Source organism: Chelonoidis abingdonii, chromosome 6, assembly GCF_003597395.2.
Source record: "Chelonoidis abingdonii isolate Lonesome George chromosome 6, CheloAbing_2.0, whole genome shotgun sequence".
Classification (NCBI taxonomy): Eukaryota; Metazoa; Chordata; order Testudines; family Testudinidae; genus Chelonoidis; species Chelonoidis abingdonii.
In genome coordinates, this window is record NC_133774.1 from 129,002,192 (window position 1) to 129,026,197 (window position 24,006).

The 24,006-nt window shown below is 42.7% G+C and overlaps 1 protein-coding gene across 1 annotated transcript in view; it reads left to right on the plus strand.

The window, feature by feature from the left end:
* Positions 1-1,204: 1,204 nt before the first annotated feature.
* The window catches only part of MELK (maternal embryonic leucine zipper kinase), a 45,410-nt gene continuing 22,608 nt past the window's right edge, over positions 1,205-24,006 (plus strand). The window contains exons 1-12 of the mRNA XM_075067530.1: positions 1,205-1,294; positions 3,175-3,275; positions 3,582-3,667; positions 4,153-4,269; positions 5,323-5,466; positions 6,386-6,454; positions 7,599-7,691; positions 9,854-9,952; positions 15,106-15,174; positions 15,681-15,779; positions 17,254-17,340; positions 19,249-19,380. Coding sequence (XP_074923631.1) covers positions 3,212-3,275; positions 3,582-3,667; positions 4,153-4,269; positions 5,323-5,466; positions 6,386-6,454; positions 7,599-7,691; positions 9,854-9,952; positions 15,106-15,174; positions 15,681-15,779; positions 17,254-17,340; positions 19,249-19,380 — 1,059 coding nt within the window. The 5' untranslated portion in view covers positions 1,205-1,294; positions 3,175-3,211. The remainder of the gene's footprint in view (positions 1,295-3,174; positions 3,276-3,581; positions 3,668-4,152; positions 4,270-5,322; positions 5,467-6,385; positions 6,455-7,598; positions 7,692-9,853; positions 9,953-15,105; positions 15,175-15,680; positions 15,780-17,253; positions 17,341-19,248; positions 19,381-24,006) is intronic.

Here is a 24,006-nt window from a genome sequence, read left to right on the forward strand (position 1 = left end):
TGCAAGTAGAAATTTCTCAACCCTGGTTCTCCTTGTGACTTCCCTGCGGGTGGGACCCTGGGATGGGAGGAGTAAATAACTGCTCTGCAGAGCCGGCCCGGTCACTGGGCTCTGCCACCTGCTCAGGATAGGCGCGTCTGACTCAATCACAGAGATGAGGCCAAGCCCCTAAGGGTATGGCTACACTTACAGCTGTACAGCGCTGGGAGTTACAGCTGTCTTCGTACAGCTGTGTAGGGAAAGCGCTGCAGTGTGGCCACACTGACAGCTACCAGCGCTGCAGTGTGGCCACATTTGCAGCGCTGTTGGGAGTGGTGCATTGTGGGCAGCTATCTCAGCGTTCAAGTGGCTGCAACGTGCTTTTCAAAAGATGGGGGTGGGGTGGAGTGTGACAGGGAGCGTGGGGGAGACAGAAAGAGTGGATTTTTGGAGCTGACACTGTTCTCAGCTCCCTGCCTTGCAAGTTCTAAGAACTGGAAGATACACAGCATCTACCTTCAATCATTTTAAAAGTTTTGACCTTTCCTCCACCCCTCTCTTATTCACTAAATGCAAATTATGCACTCCTAACTAGCCTTCAGACCACTTAAGCAGCTCCTTAACACGGACTCCCCCCTTCCCCTCTCTCCTCAAGCAAACAGCTGTGAACATTCCAAAGCAATTCCCCTGCCTCCGCTCTCACTGGCTGGAGCAAAGAGCAGCTGTGTTTGTTTTTTAGATAGGTAGCTCCAGGGAGCTCGTAGTTCAGCCATTCTTCCGGTTTGTTGTGGACAGGAATTCTGGGAAATCTCTTAATACCCTGGAGGCCAATAAAAGCGCTTTTGGTGGCCACACTTGACGAGCAGCGCTGCATCACCAGCGCTGCAAACGTTACACCCGAAGCAGACCAGGTGTACAGCCAGCGCTGCAGCCAGGGAGTTGCAGCGCTGGCTGTGCCGTGCAAGTGTGGACACAGAGTGAGTTCCAGCGCTGTAACCCCATCACCAGCGCTGCAACTCTCCAGTGTAGCCATACCCTAAGGCAACTCCAGCCAGGACTCAGGAGGCAGGGTAAAAGCCACTCCCAAGATGGCGCCCAGCTCAGCCCACACTGGCACCGCTGACTCTCCTCCCATGACACTTCCCGACATATCCCGCCGCTTCGATCTGATTGGTCGGTCGGCCGCCGCGGCCGGAAGAGGCTGAGTTGGCAGGGAAATTTAAACGTTGGAAGCGGTAGCCGCTGCTGTGGCTCGCGCTCGGTGTTTTCGGCCTCGGAAGCGCCGCGTTGCCTAGAGACCCCTCGCGCCGGGACGGTGAGCGCGGCCCGGGGCCGGGGTTCTGCAGGGGCGGAGCCCGAGGGACAAGCTGGGATCGGGGGTGTCAGTGCGGCTCCGCTGCCCGCCCCCCATCGTCCTGCCCCCATCCCGCGCTCCCGGACCCCTCCTATCGCTCCTCCCATCAGCTGGCCCCGTGCTGGGGGTTCGCTGTAGTCTCCCTTCCTCCAGGCCCGGGGGATCTGCCACTGCCACCCGCAAATGCTCAATAATCCCTGGTCAGGTGCGTGACAGTGGTTTGGGCTTCGGGGGGTGATAAATGGGGCCTGAGCCGATAGGGCTCCTCTCCAAAAGGGCTAGGAAGGCTTAAATGCAAGCTGAGGCTCCTGTCATCACAGGACTCCCGGAGCTGGAGCTCGGAGAAAAGCCACCAGCTAGCATGCAGGTTGGGAGAAAATCCTAAGAGTTGGCAGCGCTGCAGAGAGGTTCTACCTGGTGTTAATTGATTGCCAGTGAATTCACAGTAGCAGTAGATGTATGAAGGCTACTCTGGATGCTGCCTAGCTGTTTATTCTGGAGTTTAGCCTAGGTAAAGCACCAACCCTGTGTCCTGGAACAAATGTGAGTGGAGTGACCAGATGAACCTATGTAAATCTGATGGCCAACTTGATTACCTGGCAAGCCATTAACTCTGAGTAAAACATGTAGTGTGGCTATGCTGATGGAACCAGCTTTGACCCTGACTAGCTCCTGTGTTAACACTGGTCTGCATCAAGGGTGATATTGCAGTTGCCAACTTGATGTCAGCTATGGGTAAGGCTAAGATTTTTGTCATGGATATTTTTAGTAAAAGTGTCAGACAGGTCATGGGCAAAATAGAAAAATTAACAGAATCTGTGACCTGTTTGACTTTTATTAAAAATATCTGGGACAAAATGGGGCTCTGTGGATCCTCACACTACCTGAAGGGTGGCATCTGCGCAGGGGCTAGGAGCTGAGGCAGCAGGGGTTCCCCTGTGGTGGCTCGGAATGGTGGACTGGGGGGAACCCTGCAGCTCCCCACCACTGAAGTCATGGTGGTCACTGGAAGTCACGGATTCCATGACTTCTGTCACCTCTGTGACTAAATTTTAGCCTTAGCTTGGGTCTTGACCTATTTCGTAGCCTAGACTAGGGCAAGGTCTGTGCCTCTAGGGCCAAGGTAAATTGAGGGTTTTGTGACCCAGGTATGTGTGCTCTTATGATCCTATTGTGATGGGCATAACTGTGGTGACTGGCCTGCATTGCAACTCTTACAATATCCTCACTCCAATCGGACTAGCCTGGTCAGGAAGGGGAAGCTGGCACTGTTACAGAAATACTGCTGTTTGTCGTAAGTGATGCAGTGCGGTTAGGAAACTGGAGTGCTGACCTCTGCACGCTATTGAAATCTGAAACTCTGTAGCCTAGTGAAAAGTAAGTGCAGAAATTCTAATTTTACAATAATCAGTAAACACCAGCCAAATTTTCTTATTCTGAATAAATTAAAATGTTCAGTAGTATCAATTACAATCTTGATGGGGGAGGTCAAGTGTCAGTGCCGTTAATGAGATGAAAGGAAAGCCACACATCGGAGTAGATGAGCACTTTAGTTTGTAACTTGGTTAGATGGCAGAAGTAATATTCATCTCTTGGATACTGACATTTGATATGATAATGTGGAAATAGACTCTAACTGTAAACTCACTAGATTATAACTGTAGCATGTTCTAGGCATACAGAAACTGGCTGTTGAAGCAGATTTTCAGGTAGATTGTGTCTTCAGTGAATGTTAAGTTTCAAGGTTACATTTTTTGACTATATATTTTGTTAACATAATAGTGTTTCTTAGGTAGAAATCTTAAAACATAACTGATCATGTTCTCCTATGTCATTGCCAGGATTTCAGAAGTACTGCTAAACTTTTCCTATCTCAACATGGGTGTAGATGACTATGAGGAAATTCTCAAGTACTATGAATTATATGAAACAGTTGGGACAGGTACATTTCTTATCTCTTAGAGTAAAATAGTTAAAACTTATGCTTAATGTTTCAGCTTCACATCCAAATCAAAAGCAGAGTGCTATGGTTGCAACTAGTCTAGAGATCAGATTTCACATGCTAATCTTGCTGAATAAAATTCTGAGATTTTTTTAATCCAGAAAAAATCCTCTTTCGTACTTCTTAGCTTTAAAAAGCTTTCTATAAACTGTAAGACTTGCTCATGTAGTGTGACTCTAGTAAAGGATTATTGAGGAGGAAATTAATTTTCATCTTGGATTCTTACTGCCTCTCTTCTAAATTCAGGTGGCTTTGCAAAGGTGAAGCTAGGTCGCCATCTCCTTACAGGTGACAAAGTTGCAATCAAAATCATGGACAAATTGGCTTTGGGGGTAAGTCTAAGTAGCATGCTGCTTGAGATTCCATTTTGTAATGGGAGCCAGCCTCCACTTTTACTCATGAAATGTTTGTAATATATAGAATTGTTAGCCACTCTGAAGTGTCTTTCTAGAACCAGCAGAACTTGCAAGAACCTTATTAACCTCCAAAAACACTTATTTTTGGTGACACTGACATTAATGAGACACTCATTTCACAGTTTAAAATAATGTAAACTTGCTCCAATTTAAGACCTAATAATTTCTTGACAACTTTTGCAGGGAAAAAGTCAAACTTTTCATTGTAACAATTACATTAAATGTCTGTGTCTCTGACGTGGGTACCAAATTCTGAACTCTTATAGTTATACCAAACTTTATACTGGGTTGACCTTAATTATATACACGTGAACATATTGTCATTGGTTGCAGTAGGAGCACTGCACAGGATGTAGAAATAGCCATATTTAGCAACTGTATAACTGGCTTTCATTTCTTAGGATGATTTGCCTCGTGTTAAAACAGAAATTGATGCAATGAAGAACTTGAGTCACCAGCATATTTGCAGATTATACCATGTGATAGAGACATCCAAGAAGATATTCATGGTCTTGGAGGTTAGATTCAGTGTTGATGCTTCTGGAATATCTAATGTTAATAATTCAGTCTTTGTATGGGATGGCTAAAAAGCTCACCTTTGAGTCCCCAGCAATCCCTCAGTACAGCTGACCAAATAGGGCAGACATTGTAAAAGGGACGCCAGTTTTAAATAGGTTACTTTCAAAACTTGTCATATAGATTCTCTACAAAAGCCTCTCAAAATTTAAATCAACATGTTTGGAAGGATTCAAATAGTCACTTGCCGTGTGTGCAGGCCTGAAATTGTGGCTCTGCTCTAGAGCAAGAGAGCCATATAGCAAAATAAGAACCTAGCTGGCAATTTAAGATGACCGCATCCCTCCAGTCTATCCAACATCCATACGCCTCCCCCTGACCCCACAAGAAATGCAGCTGCATAATCCTAATCCATTCTGATTTTAATCTTTCAACTGGCTCATCTTTCTCTGTTGCTTCAGTTCAAACTTTGTCCTCACTTTCAAAAGCCTACTTAATGCGACCTCTGCATTTATATCAGATCTCGTATTATTGCACCTCTCTTCTGCCATTGATGCCAAACTCACTGTTCTATCGTCAGCTTCTCACAAGAGTTTCTATTTTCATACTGCTCCCAGGTAGATAAAACGCTCTCTACTGTAGTTTGTTCAATCACTAATCCTTCCTTCGTTCAAGTTGCTCCTAAAAAATCGCTCCAGCAATGCTCACAATAAGTGAGTCAATATTCACTCATATTTTCTTTCACTTTTTTTTTAAAAATATGACTAAATAGTACACATAGCTATTGCATACCCGAATTCTGCCACCTTCCTACTGCATGTTATGCTGCTGTTGTCATTACCAAAAATCTGTTTACCCTTTCAGACAGGGATCAGGTCTTTGTATCGCACCTAGCACAATAATATCCTGCTCCTGACTGGGGGACCTTTGGGCACTACTGCATTAGAACTAAAATGACCGTGTACTTTACAAGGCTGGCCAAGGCTATTTCTTTACAAGTGTACTTGGTAGATCACAATTTTTGTCTCAAATACCATTTTTCTGTCTCATTGCAGTATTGTCCTGGAGGAGAGCTGTTTGATTATATAATCTCCAAGGATCGCCTTTCAGAAGAGGAAGCTCGTATATTTTTCCGTCAGATTGTTTCAGCAATTGCTTATGTGCACAGTCAGGGGTATGCCCACAGGGATCTCAAACCAGTAAGTTTGACTTGTTTCTAAAAATCTGACCGCTGCTTTTAGTATTATCCAGTATCCTTTCAAATGGAGTAGAATTTTTTTTAAAAAAAGCTGCTAAACCTCTCCTCCAAAGTAAGATACTGCATAAGGACTGAAGGTTTTGTTTTTTAATTCTTCTTCCATGTCTTTAGCTTCCTCTTTTCAAGGTATATATTTTTCCCTAGCCCAGTTCTACTCAATGACACACCTATTTTGGCTGAGAGTTGTCTATGGCTCCCTCTGGAGCCTGTAAATGCTGTTTCAGAAGGAGATCACCGAAGATCAGCATCAGGAGGGAGAAAGTTTACTTATAATGAACAAGGGCACACTTAGTACTCAACTCCCAGACTTCAAGCTAGCTCCAGTCAGTCTGTTCTTCCTTTTGCTCCATATTCCACTTCTAATAGCAAATCATACCTTTGCTGCCCCTCCATATCACTGTTTTCAACTCCGCAGCACAAGTGCCATGTTCTGCTTCAGATCTCCAATTGGTGACATTAAGAGGGTGTGGTGGGAGATATCCTGCTGTCCTCACCCTGAGACTTATTAGGAAACCCACTTCTTCAACTTGCACTCATAGGAACTTGTTTTGTATTTATGGAGTGATTAGAACACTTTGAAGAGGATGAAATCCCTAGGGGAGGAACTTCAGTGCATGACCACTTACTGGCCAATGTATGAAATATTGGTCTCGAAAGATATCATCTGGGGAAGAGGCTGATCATTGCTTGTAGCCATTAGAAGAGATGGGCCTACGGCCAAAAAGATGGTGGTAAGGACTGGGAGAGGATGGTGAACAGCACTGACTGATAGCTAGAAGATATGAGGGAAAAACTAAATCATCCTGTGGCTGGGTTATCCTGTGAAGTGCCCTCATTACCACCGGTCTCCTTTTCTTCAGGAGAACTTGCTGATTGATGCGGAGCATAATTTGAAGCTGATAGACTTTGGTCTCTGTGCAAAGCCAAAGGTGAGTGCGCAAAAGTAAACTACACTAACTATGCAGTAGTGCATCCAAATACTTCAGATATTAAAAGGGTGTTTAATAGCACTCAAGTCACCAGCCAACACTCAGTTACTTGAATTCCAACTACTCGTTGTAAAGAGTATGGACGGGCAGTGGGTGGGATTCTACTTCCAGCTTGAATTACTGTGATCTTGTGGTGTTCCGTCTATTTTTCTTTCACCCTTTGTTTTTTTTTTTTGTTGTAAGTTCTTCAAGGCAGGGTCCAACTGTTAGCACACAGAGGCCCCAACAGATATCAGGACCTCAGTGCTGTTATAATACAAATAACTGACTGGATATGCCTTCTAGAACTAGATATGGCTATGGCTGTTCCAAAGGTATTTATCTAGGGGGTTGTGGACCAGGAGACAATTGTGTGTACAGGTGGCATGCAGAGGTCTGACTTCCAAACCTTTATCTGAAAACTTCTCCAATTTAAAGCTGTGGTGTTACCATAAACTTCTGCATTTGCTAATCTAAACATAGAGCAGGCTAGACTGAGATGGATGGTAAAAGGAAGCAATCCCATGGATAGATTTCAATGTAAAACCAAAGCAGGAGGTTTGCTGTTGCCCAGAACACTGGTTTAGCTGACCAGCAAAATGTTCTGATTTATGAACTGATTTAAAAGTATTAATGAGGTCAGATAACTGATTAGGTATTGAAATGTCGTTTCAGTCCTGCTGTCCAGAACACGTCCCTGTCAAAGAAACACACTACTTGCTTTAATGTGTCAACACTATAGATATGGAGTGGTTTCCCACTGCTGTGTGTCTTGTAAAGAAGGTGTGAGAGCTATCTGACAAATCCTGTGTAGGTGTAACTGGCCTCAGAAAGGAAACATTAATTTCACTTTCTAGATGGGGAGATGAGCGGCTGAGAGATGGAATAAGTGACCTGCCCGTGGTAATGCAGGAACTACCAGAGCTGGAAACTGCACCTAGTTGATGGCTTAACTAGAGCATTTCTGCTTAGCACTGGTACATATGATCACACAAGACACACCACAGTGGAGAGTGAGGCCCATAGTCTTGTGCTACAGTATAGTTAAATTGAAAATTTAAATATTTAATTTTAAGTCTGTGTCTGTTCAATTGTTCTGCTATAGGGTGGCCTGGATTACCAGCTGAACACATGTTGTGGGAGCCCAGCTTATGCAGCACCAGAGTTAATTCAGGGCAAAGCTTACATTGGCTCAGAGGTATTTAATGCAATGTCCTTCCCTGATATAGTGTCTTAAATATGCTTTGAACTTCACACACGTGAACACTAGCATAACTAGACTTAGCTTTAAACACTTCCTTGTATAATTGCCCCTGCAAGTCTTCATTGCAGGAGTCTTGCTTAGCCTGGACAGTGGTAGATTCGTGCTAAAGTGGCACACAACACGCCATCTTTAGCACGCTTCTCACTGTTCTTCTTGACTAGTTCCCCTCAGACTGCTCCTTCGTCTCCTTGGTTGTGTCCTGCAGAACATCATCCTAAACTCCCTCCAACACTGAGCCTCTTCATGAGTTCATCCACTCCTGGAATTGCCTCTAAACTAATAACTCCCAAGCTTTCCTCTTCCCTCTGTTTAGTCTCCTCTGCTATTGTCTCAGACTTCTCATCTTGGAATTTGTGCTGCCAACTTAAACAGAACACATCAGAGCTACTCCTCTGAAGAGAATACCACAGTTTGTTCCATTTCTAAGGCATACTGTTGTCTTTGCCTCTTTCCCTCACGTTAAAGCTTCCCTTTTTTTCCCCACCCCTGCTGCAAAAACAGAAGATCAAAGCTAGGCTAGACTGCTGTAAGCTCCTTTCCGAACACCCACCTTGTACCTAGCCAATCTCTCCCAAAGTTTCTTCACTTCTGGTCCCCCTCTACATCAATGTCAAACTCCTCCTTGCTCTCATGTCTCCTTGCACCAGTGTCTTGGCTTGCATTTTGCTAGTCATTCCTGCCTGCGGGACTTTGCTCTCCACCAGTTCAAAATCCTTTCACATTTCCCTGTTTCTGTTTTAGCGTTTCCTTTCGGATCAGAATGGGGAGCACTTACTCTGGTGCGCTATACCTAGACTTGGCAGGATTTGATCTAAATTGATAGAGGCCAGTAAACCTCTATTTCAGCTGACGCTGAAATCGACCAAAAAAAAATTCATCACTAACAATAGTGGGCATATGCACCCCAACCCCCCACCACACACACACCCAGGCTAAAGTTGTGAGGAAGACAAACTGCTGGGGAGGCTGTGTCACTGCTGAATGGCTCTCCTGCCTGGGACAGAGCCATTCAGCAGCAAAGTGGCCTCCATGGTCAAGGGCTTGTTATCCTCTTGCTCCTCCTCCTTTGTTCTTCTGGCTGGGGGTCTCTGCACTGCCAGGACTGCAGCTTTCCCTGCCTGTTGCATCTGCAGAGTTCCAATGTCATGGAGCACAGTCCTCCTGCAGCTCTGCTGTCATGAACCCAGTCACTCACCAGCCAGGAGTGCTGAGACCATCCCTGGGCAAGAGTTATTCAGCAGCAGGGTGGTCTCTCCATGACTACTGGCTCATTCTCCACCTTGCAACCCTGGCAGGTGTCTGGGCTCCACTGGGCCAGGATTGCAGCCTCCCCCCACGCCTTGCTCCTGGGTGTCTTGGGACTCTCACCTGTGCAGGGAGTCCCATGCAGCTCTGGTATCAATGCTGCCCTAACCCCAAACCTATCCCCTCTGAATTTTCTGCGATTGTAATATAAAAATTGGAAAATCTATTCATTGAAATTACATACAAAATCAACCAAATTCTGCCAACCCTATTTACGCTTTACTTGTGCAAATATATAGCAATTGGCACCTACTATAGCACTAAATTCACTTAGAAAATGGAAGTGGCTGGACTTGCAGCAACTGCCTTGACAAATAAGCAGCCCCCTGAGCTGCTCTTTATGATCAGAGTTAATATTAGCAGGTAGGAACAGGGTGGTTTTTGTTGCCAGGTCTCATGTACAGCGCTAAAACTTTCCATGTCAAGACTCTATGTAGCAATTTCTCTTCCCTGTAGAAATCAAACAAATCTGGCTGCACTTGAAGATTTGGGGAGAGGATGCGGCTTTAGCAGTGCTCTGAATAGCAATTACTCCAAAGTTGAGTCAGGGAAAGGTAAACTTGCCACTTCTGAGTGTGCACTTCTTTGGAGAACATCCTTTAGCTCCAATAACCTTCGACATATGAACATAAAATTACTTCAGTGATGTGTGGCCCTTCTATTGAGAATGGACAGAATATGCCTTCTCATTAAGCAGTTGTACACATCCTGGGAAAGTATTGAGCTCCCAGATCTTTTAACCTCTGCTCACTTTTACTTGACCCTTCATAGTGTTGGTTTGTTTCTTTTAGGCGGATATATGGAGTATGGGGGTTCTCTTGTATGCTCTGCTGTGTGGCTTTCTCCCGTTTGATGATGAGAATGTCATGGCACTCTACAGGAAGATAATGGTACGTAGTGGTTTAGGAAATCCAAACCATCAAGTATAAGTGAAGACTCTTTGCATAGCAAATAGGTAAGGTGTCGTGCATCTTGGACTATTGGTCTCTAGTGATTGAATGTATTGCTATTGTCACGGGTTTAATAGTTCACCTTCTGTAAACAGCACAAAAACAAAGACCAAGAAACTAACTTAGAGAAACTGATACACAAGTAAATTTTCTCAAATCCAAAATGGGTACATCAGTATAAAAGTAGCTCTAAAATGCACGTAGTGAAATAATCTAGGCTGTTACACTTCTGTTTCTTGCTTAATCTAAAATAAATTGAAGTCTTTTTAATCCTTTATTATACCTCGTAGGGAAGAGGACCCTTGTAGAATAGAGCAAATGGTTCATATATCAGGTTTGTGATAAGGGATCAGTGTGAAGCAAATGCAGATACAGTAGGATTTAATATAAATTCTTTAAAATACCCACAGAAACAAAACTAGGTTTAGCTTGTAATGACAGGGCAGAAATCAACTTTGGGTTGGGGAGGACCTTTAGATCAAGTGATTGTAGAAATCAAACCTACACTACAGAAGTAGTGAATCACCAGTGACTACTTTTTTGTTTTAGAATCTAGGAGCAGCACTGCCTCAGAAATAGAAAAGAGGAAACTAGGAGATTTGGAGGATCAGGAGGGGCAAGAAAGCTATGTGCAAATACTACAGATATGGCATGAAATGGTTTTTCAAGGAGCTACCACTGAAACTTTGAATCATAGGGTTAGAAGAGACTGCAAGGGACATCTAGTCTAACCCCCTGCCAAGATGCAGGATTTGTTGGATCTAAACTGTCCAGCCTCCTTTGCAAAATCTCCAGTGAAGAAGCTTCTGCAACCTCTCTAGGCCTCTGTTCCATTGTCCTCCTGTTCTTACAGTTAGGAAGATTTTTTTTTTTCTAGAGGTTTAATCTAAACCTGCTATGCTGTAGTTTAAACACATTGCCTCTTGTCCTGCCCTCTATAGCAAAAGAACAACTTTCTCCACCTTTTTTTATGTGGCAGCCTTTCAAGTATGTGAAGATCACTATAATGTTCCCCCTTAATCTCCTTTTTTCAAACTAAATATGCCCGGTTCCTTTGGCCTTTGTTCATATGGTTTGCTTTCCATATCTTTGGTCATCTTTGCTCATCTCTGGATTCTTTCCAGTTTCTCTACCTCATTTCTGTACACTGAGGCCCAAAATTGGACACAGTATTCCAGCGAAGGCCTAACCAGCTCTGTGCAGAGCAGTACTGTCACCTCCCGTGACTTGCATGCTATGTCTTTATTAATGCAACATAAAATTGCATTTGCAACAGGATGACGTTACTAACTTCATGTTGAGGCTGTGATCCTCCACAACTGCCAGATCCTTCTCAGTAGTGCTGCTGTCACACCAGTTATTTAGCGGCAAAGAGTTATAGACTAACAGATGTCTTGGAGCATGAGCTTTCGTGGGTGAATACTCACTTCGTCGGATGCATGTAGTGTTTTTGGTTTTGGATCTTGTCCCTCCAAGATTCTTTTTCTTAGAACTAGTGTAGTGGGATGAATTAGCAAGAGTGAAGGGATTGTCAAATGAGAGCAGTACCCCAACCTGCTCTCCGTGATTCAGTGCTGCCTGAGGCACTGTTCATTGCACTGACCCAAAAGATGATGCAGCAAACAACTTCCCCTTGTCTCCTCTCTACTCTTGTATGTTTGTTAACTTCCACCCACCCCAACCCCTGTGATGCCACAGACTGGCTGGCTCTCATGCTGATTGCAAGCGGCATTTAGGAAGAAGCATACTTAGCACCACCTGACTGGGGGGCTGCACTATTGCTCCTCATCCTGTACTTGAACCACTCATGTACAAATGTGTATAAATCCACCTTGACGAGCAGATATCACTATAGGATCCTTTCCCCCTGCTCCTCCAAAAGCCAATATAGCAATTTACTTCTGAGCTGTAGCAGAAGGATGTGATACCAACCTATTGCTATTGCACTTTGCTCCTCCAAAATGCAGAGGGGTGAGAAGGAAACCATGAACCAGCTAGACTAAATTTCTGTGCCAGGTAAAGCGGAGCAAATAGGGCAAGTCAGGAAGTGCTACTAGTATGTGGTCTCTCTCTGCATGCTCCTGCTTAATTTATCAGTTAAACATCCTGCTTGGATGCAGGAATTTGGCTGGAAACATCCCAGAAGATCCCTTTTTTGGCATGGAAAGTCACAGAATCCATGACCGACACAGAGCCCTAATATTATTAAACTGAGGAGTTTTAGTTGGGAGTGCTAATGCAGGCAATACTTGGTATGGGGAGTTTAGAAGATAGATGTTCTTGCTCCTAGAGGCTCTGGCAAACAACTTAATGTACTTTCTCCATCATATTTAAAAACCAGTACTCGTTTTCCCACTTTGTTGAAGGTACGTGTTCTGGTATGGCCCAGAGTGTGTGTAAATGCTTTCAATAGTTTGAATCAGAGCTTAGAAAACTTATAAATGGCTAGGCTGTAACCCGTACAAAGGGCTTAACACAAGTCTTGGAGATGAATCTTTGTGCCATATGCTCTGGAGCTAGAGTTGAACTGAATTCACAGAACATTGTCCCACCCAAACTTGTCTAAATGCATTCAGATGAACATGCTTTAAAAACTTTTATGTTTCAGGACAAGAAACAAGATACAACCTTCCTAATTAAGATTATTTACCAACGTAGGCTTGTTTCTATCACTCTGAATTCCAGTTTCAATTTTTGATTTATTTGCAAGTTGGAAAATTGATTTAAATTAGGACTTCTATGCATTGTTGTGGAACTTAATTTCACACATTATAGATTTTGAAATTTACTGTAATCTCAGCTCAGAACTATTGTTCCGCGTCACAGTATAGTACAGTTTGCTGGTTGAATCTAATTAGGGTGTCGTATCACTTGCATGCAGTATGTTCCTTTGCCTAGAATGCTCTACAGTTCCTCACTTGGGAATAACACTTGACTAAATGCTTCCTGCTTTGATTGAAAATCAAATAAAAAATTGTCAGCTCCTCATTAAGAGAAAAACTTCCCTCGGATTATATTAAGCATTTTTGTAAAGATAGCTAACAAATGACAACTGTCATTTCTAGCATGACTACTAATTGAGTGTTAAGCTTTTTTTCTTTATCCATGTTCATATATCAGTGCTGTAGTTCAGAGCCAAACCCCAATATAACTGCACTCCTTGGAATATATAAAACTTGTATATGGGTTTCACCTTAGATTACTTCTAGTGTTGAATTGCTTTATAACAGCTATCAAACAGTAATATTTCTAAACTCATTAGTCCTGACTAAAACCAAAATCAATTAGAGTTTAGACTTCTAATGTGAAATCTCTGGGGTTAAAGAAATGTATCTAGGTATATTACCCAGACTTGACTGTAATTAAAATAGTTATCTTCAGAAATGAAACTCTCACAATACTTAATGCATTTCATTCCAGCTTGGTAGTTAAATCATATTTCAGAATGATTCTTTACTGACTTCTTGTTGCTTTCATTTTAGTGTATGTGATGTCTTTGTAGCAATTTCAGTTTGGCTTTCATAGAAGCAATTATTAATGTTGAACTACTAGTCAGACATGTTACATGAACAATGAATCATTGGGTTAAAACCCCACATACTCTAGGGTTTTGTGTGGGGGGGGGGGGGGTTTAACCCCTCTGTAGTTTTTCTAGTTAGTGCCAACCTCTACAGCTCCTGTCCAGCATTAGAAATATAAATAAATGGAAAGCAGCTAAACGCAAGGCTGCTTACCTTTTGGTGTAACAACCACTCCTACTGTAAAAGCGCAAAATGTATTGGAGCCAGTTGAATTTTAAGACTTTGTCTAGCAGTTAATTTAAACGTTCATACTGTTTTTAAGTACAAATTACAGTAGCACCCAGAGCCTAATGAAAGACAAGTGCAAGTACGACACTTGAGAAGGAAAAATCAAACGCCCAACTATAAAATGGGAATAACTGGCTAGATAGTGGGACTGCTCAGAAGGATCTGGGAGTTCTAGTGGATCAATAATTGAATGAGTCAACCATATGAGGCAATGGCAAAAAAAGCCAGTATCCTTCTGGGATATATTAACAGGAATGTTGAAAGCAAGACATAGGAGAGAATTCTCCTGCCCTATTAGACACTAGTGAGGCCTCAGCCGAGGTGTGGTGTCCAATTCAGGGCACCACTCTTTTAGGAAAGATGTTCAGCATATTGGATAGTTCAGAGGAGAGCAGCAAAAATAAGTCAGGTTGCCTAAACCTTCTATGAGGGAAGGCTAAACTGGGTATATTTAGTCTTGAAGACTAGGGGTGAGGACCTGATATATGAAGACTTGCATTAAGGGCTGTTATAGTTGTGATCAATTGTTTTCCATGCCTACTGATTTCAGACAAATAGTAATGGGGTTTATTGTGCAACCAAGGAGATCTAAGTTAGATGGGGGGTGGAAACTTTCTGGCTCTCAGGGTAGTTAAGCTCTGGAACAGCCTTGCAAGGGAAGTTCTTAAAAATATCCAGTGATGAGGATTCAAAAACCAGTTGGACAAACCCTTGTGAGGGATGGTCTAGGTTTAGTTGGCCCAGACTCAGCACAGGCGACTAGACTTGGTACCTCAATGACCGTTCCAGGCCTACATTTCTGGTTCTGTGCTTGGTGCCTCATTGTGCTAGGTGCTATAGAACCACAGTTCCTGTTCTAAGTGTTTGCACTCTTGAGACTGAATGGCACAACAAAACAGAATGGATAAAAGCTGGGGAGGCGAATGTGTCAAGCTAATCGTTGAGTTACTCTTTTATCTAATTTGTTTAGCTACAATCTCATTTAATTGTGTTCCTGCAATAACAGTTCAAGTTCAGTCTTCTCTCTGCGGGACTAACCTAGCATGAATCTATTTTAACATAAAATCTAGTCACATTTGTCTTCAGTGAAAGTAATGGGAATGAGAACACATTTTGTCAAATTAGTCTAAATATGCTGAAAATGCCAGTTCCTCTAGCTCCAACTTCTATTATGGGTTTCAGACTGAAGATAGATGCCAGTAAGGCATCTAAGCAATTTAATGAAGTTATTTGCACTAGTTGGCCAAAGTTCACTCTAAAATTTTTTTTTTTTTTTAAATACAGAGAGGAAAATATGAGGTTCCAAAATGGCTTTCTGCTAGCAGTATACTGCTTCTACACCAGATGCTGCAGGTAAAGCTCTGTGTGGACCACACTTTACAGTACTGTTTCACTGCTCAAAATAGCACTAAAATATTGATACCCCCCCCCCCCAAAAAAAGCTTAAAATACAGCCTTTAGTTCAGAAATTTTTCAGTGAAATATAACTAGTCCCTCTGCAACCTGGGCTGTGTTCATAGAACATCGTTCAAAGCACTTTCCATACCATGGTGCAGCTGTCATGTTACTAACCTCAAAGTTGTCTTCCAGCATCTAACTTCTATTCAAGACATTGTAACCTTGCTGTATAAACTTACTGCCCAAGTGTGCTTTTATAGCAAGCTAGATTTATAAAACACAAATTAGCTGGGCTACTATTAACCATGGTGACAGTGTCAATCATCCTTTCAGCTACTGTTAATGTAGGTTTCCTTGACTGGCCTTTGTGGCCTGACTTACTTTATATTCAATTTCCCCAAAAAGGTATCTTGCCAATTTCTACTTGATCATTGACTGACTAGATTCTCACTGCCCATTAGGTGGATCCAAAGAAGCGAATTACAGTTAAACATCTCTTGAATCATCCATGGCTCATGCAGGATTACTCCTATGCTGTTCAGTGGCAAAGCAAATACCCAGTGAGTACACTAACTAACTAGACGATTACTGTATCACGTAGTGACTGGAGCATAACTTCTTCCTGAATTTGTGCCTTAATGGATGACACATGGTGACAATGCAAAGACTTCTAAGGGGCAGAACTAAAGATGACTGGGTACTTAGGGCTTGGCTACGCTCAAAACTTCAAAGCGCTGCCGCGGCAGCGCTTTCAAGTGTGAGTGTGGTCGCAGCGCCAGTGCTGGGAGAGAGCTCTCCCAGCGCTGCACGTACTCCACCCCATCATGGGGTTTAGCTTGCAGCGCTGGGAGCCAGGCTCCCAGCGCTGCAGCACTGTTTACACTGGCGCTTTGCAGTGCTGTAACTTGCTGCACTCAGGGGTGTGTGTTTTTTTTTTTTTTTTTCACACCCCTGAGCGAGAAAGTTGCAGCGCTGTAAAGCGCCAGTGTAGCCAAGGCCTTAGTTCAGCAAGTAGCTGACATTGAATTCTTCAAGGTTCTCTTCCTGTCAGAATGCATATCCAAAATGACTCAATGTAAATTTCTTAGTCCCTATGAAGGGGAAAGACCTCATATGCTAGCTGCAGAATTTGCAATCTAGTTAATTTAAAAAAAAAAAACACACACACACACACAAAAAGGACCTGGTGGGTATTTTCACATCTAACTGGTGAGCTAGACTCTGAACACTTGTGATGCAAATGGATAGTTGTATGTAGTAAGATATAGTTTGGGGTGGGGGGGTTGGTTTTTTTTTTTTAAATCAGGCACTTGGGTGCTGCAGAACAGTTCAGACCTAGGGTATGGAGTGACTTGCGTAGTGTTATGCAATTTTGTTTTTCCTGTAGTCTCTTGTTTGGGATAAAAGCTCACTTAAGACTTTGAGGGGGATATAGAGAGGTTTCAATAAACACTGCACTAGCCAGAGAAGTTAAGCCAGCACAAAAATGAAAATCTAGCAAAGATTAGGTGATAAACAGGAGGGAAAATATTCAGGTATGTACAGCCAGTATCCACATTTGGCCATTGGGTGTCATTGTTTCTCTATGCAAAGAGCTTCTTTACTGTACATGCAATATCAGTTCTAACTCATAACTGCAACATCGTACAGCTGCACGCATTTTAATAGTTTTGTTTGTTCCATTTTAATTAGGGGAGGAATTTAAGTGCACTGCTTATCTCCAACAAAATCACATCTCTCTATCAGTGTCAGTTATTTACCAAGGGTCATGGTGAATTTTCTATCATTGGTAATATTTTTTAAATCAAGGATTGGAGGCTTTTCTAAAAGATCTGCTCTAAGAATTATTTTGGGGAAGTTTGGGGAAGTCCTGTTAGACAGGATGTCAGGCCAGATGATCACAATAGTCCTGTCCCCAGATGTTGGGCTGTCAAGCCAAGAGCCATCTGGCTTCATGGGAACATCCCATTCAAATGCTGATCTGAAAGATTTCACAAAGTCTGAAGCTTTCACATTACCAACTTGTTCTTGCAGCTTGGGCATCTTGATGACGACTGCATAATAGAACTTTCAGTGTTCCATAAATGCAGCAGGCAAAGTATGACTAAGTTAATTTCAGAGGTAAGTAACCTGCAACCTGAATAACTTTTAAACCTTGACGTATTAACTGACTCCAATACTCATTGGTTCAAGTATGAAACTTAAAGCTGTCCATTGCAGTCTGATCTGTGAATTGAGTATTGATTACTTAAGAGTTCCCAATTATCTTGTCCCAAGATCAGGCCAATTACTAAAATTGCTGAGTTGAGAACCTTGGTGGTTGAAACACACACTCTTTAGGAACTCTTCTGTGTTTTGTTAATACATTTAGCAAAGTCACAAACACTAACCCAGCAAGATAGATAAATAGTTTCCCAAAACTTGGGGGTGAGCACTGAGACGTTTATTGATGCCAAAGTTCATAGGCCTCAAGTCTTATGCTAACTGCCGAAGCCAGTGTCTTACAGGATACAGGCCTGTAGGTTGCTTGAGTTACTGCTAAATAAAATAAATGCCAAAGAAATAGTTCTCAAACTTTTATACTGGTGACCCCTTTCACATAGGAAGCCTCTTAGTGTGACACCCCCCCCCTTATATATTAAAAGTGTTTTTTTAAATTTATAACACCATTCTAAATGCTGGAGGAAAAGAAGGGTTTAGGGTGGAGGCTGACAGCTCGTCACGTCCTCTCTCCCCACCCCATGTTGAGAACCCTGTGCTAAAGCTAGCTCTGTGGGCTACACAAGACTTCTTTTAGAGTATTACTATTTTAATTGCAAGCTCAGCTGTAGTTCTGACACTACATTTTGTGGATTTTATTTATTTATTTTTCCCCCTCTTCACCTCAGGTATCAATCAATCTCTGACATCTAAGTTTTAACCAGGATCCTAGTGTTCTATTCAGAATCCCTTGAAAACCAAGGGAAACTTATGGTGGTTCTTCACCAGCTGTGACTCCATGTGCTGGGATGATTGTTTTTTAAAAACAATTCAATAATTTCATGGAGAACAACTTCAGAATACTACTCAACAGGAGAATTCTCAAATGTGATGCTGAATAGGCAGAGAAGCAATGTCTTTGGTGTTTGCAAATGAAATGGAAAAAGTGATGTAGCTATTCCATTCAGTAGCACAAGCAACATGACAACGTAGATTGTGTTCATGGCTAATGTGCATTTCTGTTGGAAGTTTTCTAGCTGAATTTCACATATGTATAATTGTTCTGATACTCCTAGTTTTGATGTAAGATTTAATGAAGTGTTAGACTGATAGTCAATACTATATGCTAAGCTATTGAATAGTGAAAATAACTAATTGATACTTAATGTTACTGCATCTAGTGGTATGCTGAAATAGCTCTTTCAGAGGGAATTCCAGTTCTCCAGGCAGTAGTTACAGTAGAAAGTAACTTCCTGATTGGAAATTGTGCATAGTTTGCGGCTAGTATGACACACATCTGGGGGAATGAGAACTGCTGTCTAGCATATCTTTACTTACATATCTGTACTTAATGAACCTAAAGTAAGCCTAATCTCACACCCCATCCTGGGAGGTTGGCAAGGACATACCTATCTTCCAGATGGGAAAACTGACAAAGAACTCAATTTGCCTGAGGTCCTACATTGATTCAGTGACAACTGGAAAAGAACCAAGGTGTTCTGGCTGAAACCTTGGCCCCATTGAATTCACTGGGAGTCTTTCCATTGATTTCAACTGGGCAGGGGTTTCGCTCTGTCTCTAGACCACATTCCAACTTGCTTGCAGGAAGGAGGCAGAGTAATAACAAGCTCAACCTGATTCTGATCTCTACACCAGTGCAACTCCATTGCAGTGTATGGAATTAGTGGGGTGATCATACAGACCTGAAGAGTCCGTAAGAAGTAGATTGTCCTTCTTGCAAGAGAATGGGTGCTAAAAGTGTACCTTAAAGCAGTGTTTAACATGACTCTCTTAAATAGCAGCATTCTGACAAATTCCTCTTGGTTTTAGTGGAAATATGATCAAATATCAGCAACATACCTCTTGCTTCAATCCAAGAAGGCTCATGGTAAGCCTGTTCGGCTATGGCTTCCCTCTCTAGCAGTAGAACACACTAGCATCACACCATCCAGAGAACTGAAGGTAAGTTGTAGGCCTCAGTATTGTACCATGTTAATGCAGAGTTTGCTTTTGCACTGCCTTCAAAAATAAGATGCCATTAAAAAGGGACTGTATAAAATCTAAATTGCTCTGGTCTCATAACATGAAACATATATAATGAGAACATACTTTCAACTGCATTTTTGTCAATTGAAATAAGATAAGGCTGTCACTGAAAACTCTTAGTCACTTCCCAGCTTTACAAAGAATAGCAGTTTCAGGCATTTTCTGCCTAAGTTTCTCTTGGTACATTGTTACAGATTTATAAATGTAACTTCTTCCTGACCTAAAAACAGAGGGCACCAGTTCAGTGTTTGGGTACTGGTATAATACAGCCCTATGGGGAATGCCATGAGCAAGTGGGCAGTTGCACCCACCCACGGATTGGACTGGTGCCTTTCTGTATCTGAGGCAATTCAAAGTATGCAGTGCTAATTAGTGAAGCCCTTCATGTCCCAAGAAACCACCTCACTAAATTCTATTTCAGTCGTTGAAATAAACTGTTACAAATGCCCCTTAGATTTGAATGTCTAAAGTTGGCATGGAGTTTGAGTGACTATTTTAACTTAGTTTGATTCTCTCTTGATCTGACAGACTTCATCTTCAGGTAGCTGTCCAGGACCTTGTATAAAGGGTGATAGAAGGCTATATTCAATTTAACTTGGAGTCTGACAGCTTGTATTTTGATAATTTAGGGCCATACCAAATTCACAACCATGAAAAATGCATCACTGACCATGAAATCTGGTCTCTTGCATGCTTTTACCCTATACTATACGGATTTCACAGGGGAAACCATCCTTTCTCAAATTGGGGGTCTTGACCTAAAAGACAGTTGCAGAGCGTCACTGGGTTATTTTAGGATGGCAATACCATGACCCCTCTTACTTCAGAGCTAGGCACCTGGCCAACAGCCACTGCTCTCCGGCCACCCAGCTCAGGAGGTGGCACCCTCCCAGAAGCAGCATAGAAGCAAAGGGTGGCAATACCATACCATGACATCCTTTCGTCTGCACTGCTGCCTTTAGAGCTCGGCAGCTGGAGAGTGGCAGCTGCTGACTGAGCGCCCAGCTCTGCAAACAGCGGCGCAGAAGTAAGAGTGGCAAAAGCATACCATGCCATCCTTACTTCTGTGCTGCTGCTGGCAGTGGCTCTTCAGAGAGGTTCCTGGCCAACAGCCACTACGCTCCAGCTCTGAAGGCAGCACCGCTGCCAGCAGCTTTGCAGAAGTAAAGATAGCAGTGCTGCAACCCTCCCTACAATAACCTTGCGATTTCTCTCCCCTGCCCCCTCAAGCTCCTTTTTTGGGTCAGGACTCCTACAATTACAACACCTGTGAAATTTCCGCTTTAAATAGCTGAAATCATGAAATTTACAACTTTTAAAATCCTATGACCTATTGGTCGATCTTGTGTCTAACTTCTGTGTCCACCAAACAAAGTGTATTTTAACTTCTTCCTGATCGCTTGTTACTGCCATTTGAAACTGTAGATTCCAAAGAGTTGTGTACTTGACTCCTTAAAGGTTAAACCTGCACTTCTGAAACTCAGTTCACATGAACTCTTCCTGAGCAGTCAGTCCAACGGTTACTTATTTCTTATATTTCAAAAACTCCTCTAAAAGACCATTCCAGTCTTGTGCTCTGCTTAAAGTCTCTGGGCCTGTTCTGTAGTGCCCAACTCTAAATTGTTAACCTATGTGCATGTACATACCATACCCGTGACCAGGTCAGTCACTTTTTGACTTTCTGTAGATTAAAAACCACTAAATTCCCAGCTTGAGACAGGAATGGTGGTTATAGTAGACATATAAACTCCAGGGTAAAACAGGCATCTATTCTAATAGTCAATTTTATATTAGGAAAACATCTCCAGCTTGTTGGGATGCACATGAAAAGGCATCATGTCAAGAGCAAAAAGCAAGAGGCAGTCTTTCTATACAATTGAGGTGCAGCTGTTCCTCAAATATTGTGTTCAGGGCATCCCTTATTAAAACTGCATTGACAGCTACAAACAGGCTTGAGAGCAGGTGTCATGAAGAATAATGGAGTTAAATATGTATAGTGTGTGTTGCATGGTTATAAGTGGGCATAAGTTTGTCACTGAAAGGTATAAATTCCAAGTGTAAGATTCATTAGGATGAGGCAAGGGAGTGGGTGGACTCCAGAAGGCAACTTTCCTGACCACGTCTATTAACCTGGAGACTTTTTGCCAGGATAAGTTATGGAAGCCTCATTGTTTGGGATATTTAGAAGTAGACTTGGCCAAAGACCACCATTAACAATAAGAGCAAGCCATCAGAGATGAGCCAGATACCTCACATCTCTTCTGTAACACAGCCCATTAGTTCCAGTATGATGCACTTAACTTCTTGGTGCCTCTGCACCATAAGTGCTCTACAACATACCAGCTGAAGATCTGTTGGTGATCAGCTGTTTCAGGATAGGCCTCCGGCTGGAGCTGACCTACTGTCTGTGAAAATAAGCTGGCAGGACTTCTTAATTTAGAGGGTTTTTTGGTCTGGTGTCAGTGGCTTGAACATAATCAACTTATGACAAGCAGCTTGAAGTAAACATGTCATTCTTTTGGAAAACGTAACTAAATCATACCTGGAATGACACTGCTCTTTTCTAGTAATGCTTTTAAATTTGCCAACTGGAAATAGTTATGGTGTGTGTTTTAGTGACATATAGAAGCATTTCTGTAATGGAGTGAATTTCTCCTTGTCCATCAGGTCCTGTTCAGCTATTCATGGAGTAATGGAACATAATTTCAATTACAGAATCTGGCTACTAAATTCTTGGCTGCTGTTAACAAGTGTCTAAGGTCTTTATAGTAATCATCTGTGGCACGTCTGGTCATATACCAGAAAGCTACACTTTGGCTTTCAACAGTAATGAAAAATCTGATCTTGGCAATATCCTTGACCGCTGGCCAAAAGCCATTTGTCTCCAGACAAAACATGATTCCTTTTTATAATGGCATCCTTTCCAGCTGAGGACTGATAGATGACTTTATTGCTTGCCATTTCATTGAGTGGTACATAACAAAACAAGGCCTTCCAATGAGTTTCTGCAATCCACAAAGGGAATATATTGAAAACCATCTCCTGTCCCATCACTCTGGATTAGAAATTAAATATGTAGATTGTTGCAAGACTCTTACCAGTATTTCAGTGGGGGGGGAGGGTCCCTGAAGCTTGGAGCTAAACAGATTCAGTAGGGGGTTGGAGAAAATGCAATTCTGGGTTGACTGACTTTATTTTTAGGTTTAGATACTAAACCTGACACTACCATGTGACACTAAAGGTTGTTCACACTTTGTAAAACTGGAATTTGACTTCTGTCCAACAAATGAAGAGAGAATTGATCATGGATCCTAAATATTTAATCTCAGACCATGAGGGCTATTTCTGCCCCGTTACTACAAAAAGCAGTGTAAGCATCTGACTTGCTGCAAAACTAAGGCAGGTCTATACTAGTGCTCACTTCAATATAACTTAAGTTGCTCAGGGGTGTGGGAACGCCACGCCCCCCCCCCCCCCCCAATATAAGAACATGTTACACCAATCTAAGCCCTGGTGTAGACAGCAATATGTCACCAGGAGACACGCTCCCACACTCAGGGAGGTGCTGTAATTATGCCGTCAGGAGGGCTCTCTCCCATTGGCATAGTCAGCACAAGCAGCATAGACCTGCCTTGAGAAGCATAGCATATGCCACTAGCTAAACTGAAGGTAGCCTAGCAGGAAAGTCCCCTGGAGAAAACAAATGCAGGCACTCTTTAAAAGATGCAGGCCATGACATTGGTGTAGTAATGGCAACAATTAAGGCTGCAGCGTACAGAAACATGGAGGCAAACTCTTCCTGACCTCTGGCAGTTTGAAGGAGCACATACAATTGGCAGAAAATCCTATATGATTTGACGTCAGTTGAAACTGCCTCATTTCCATCAGAAAGTGAAGGTGGTTCTTCGAGCGATTGCTCATATCCATTCCAGTTAGGTGTGCGCGTGCCGCGTGCACGTTCGTCAGAAAACTTTTACCCTAGCAACACTCGGCGGGTTGGCTGGGCGCCTCCTGGAGTGGTGCCGCTATGGCACTGGATATATACCCTAGCCGACCCAGCCACCTCTCAGTTCCTTCTTACCGCCCATGTCGGTTGTTGGAACAGTGGAGCACAGCTTAGCTGACCTCCACTTCCCTAGCTACTCCATAGTTTCTCATTCATTATTGTGTATATAGTTATCTTTTTATTTATATTGTATTATATATATAAAATACATATTTTTTGAGGTAGGCAGGTGAAGCGTTAGGGGGTTTTTTGCCCAAGGACCCCTACTGGAAAGTTGGGTACCAACCAGGATTTGAACCCCGGTCTCTCGTATTAAAGGGCAGCGCTCTTAACCACTACGCTATCCAGTCACTTATGTGGTCATCAAGTGCGGCATATACCAAGGTGATGCACTGTCCCTGCTGCTGTTCTGCATAGGCTTAAACCCCCTCAGCCAGATAATTACAAGGACTGGATACGGGTACAGGTTCAGGAGTGGAACTACCATCAGCCACCTCCTCTACATGGATGACATCAAGCTGTATGCTAAGAATGAA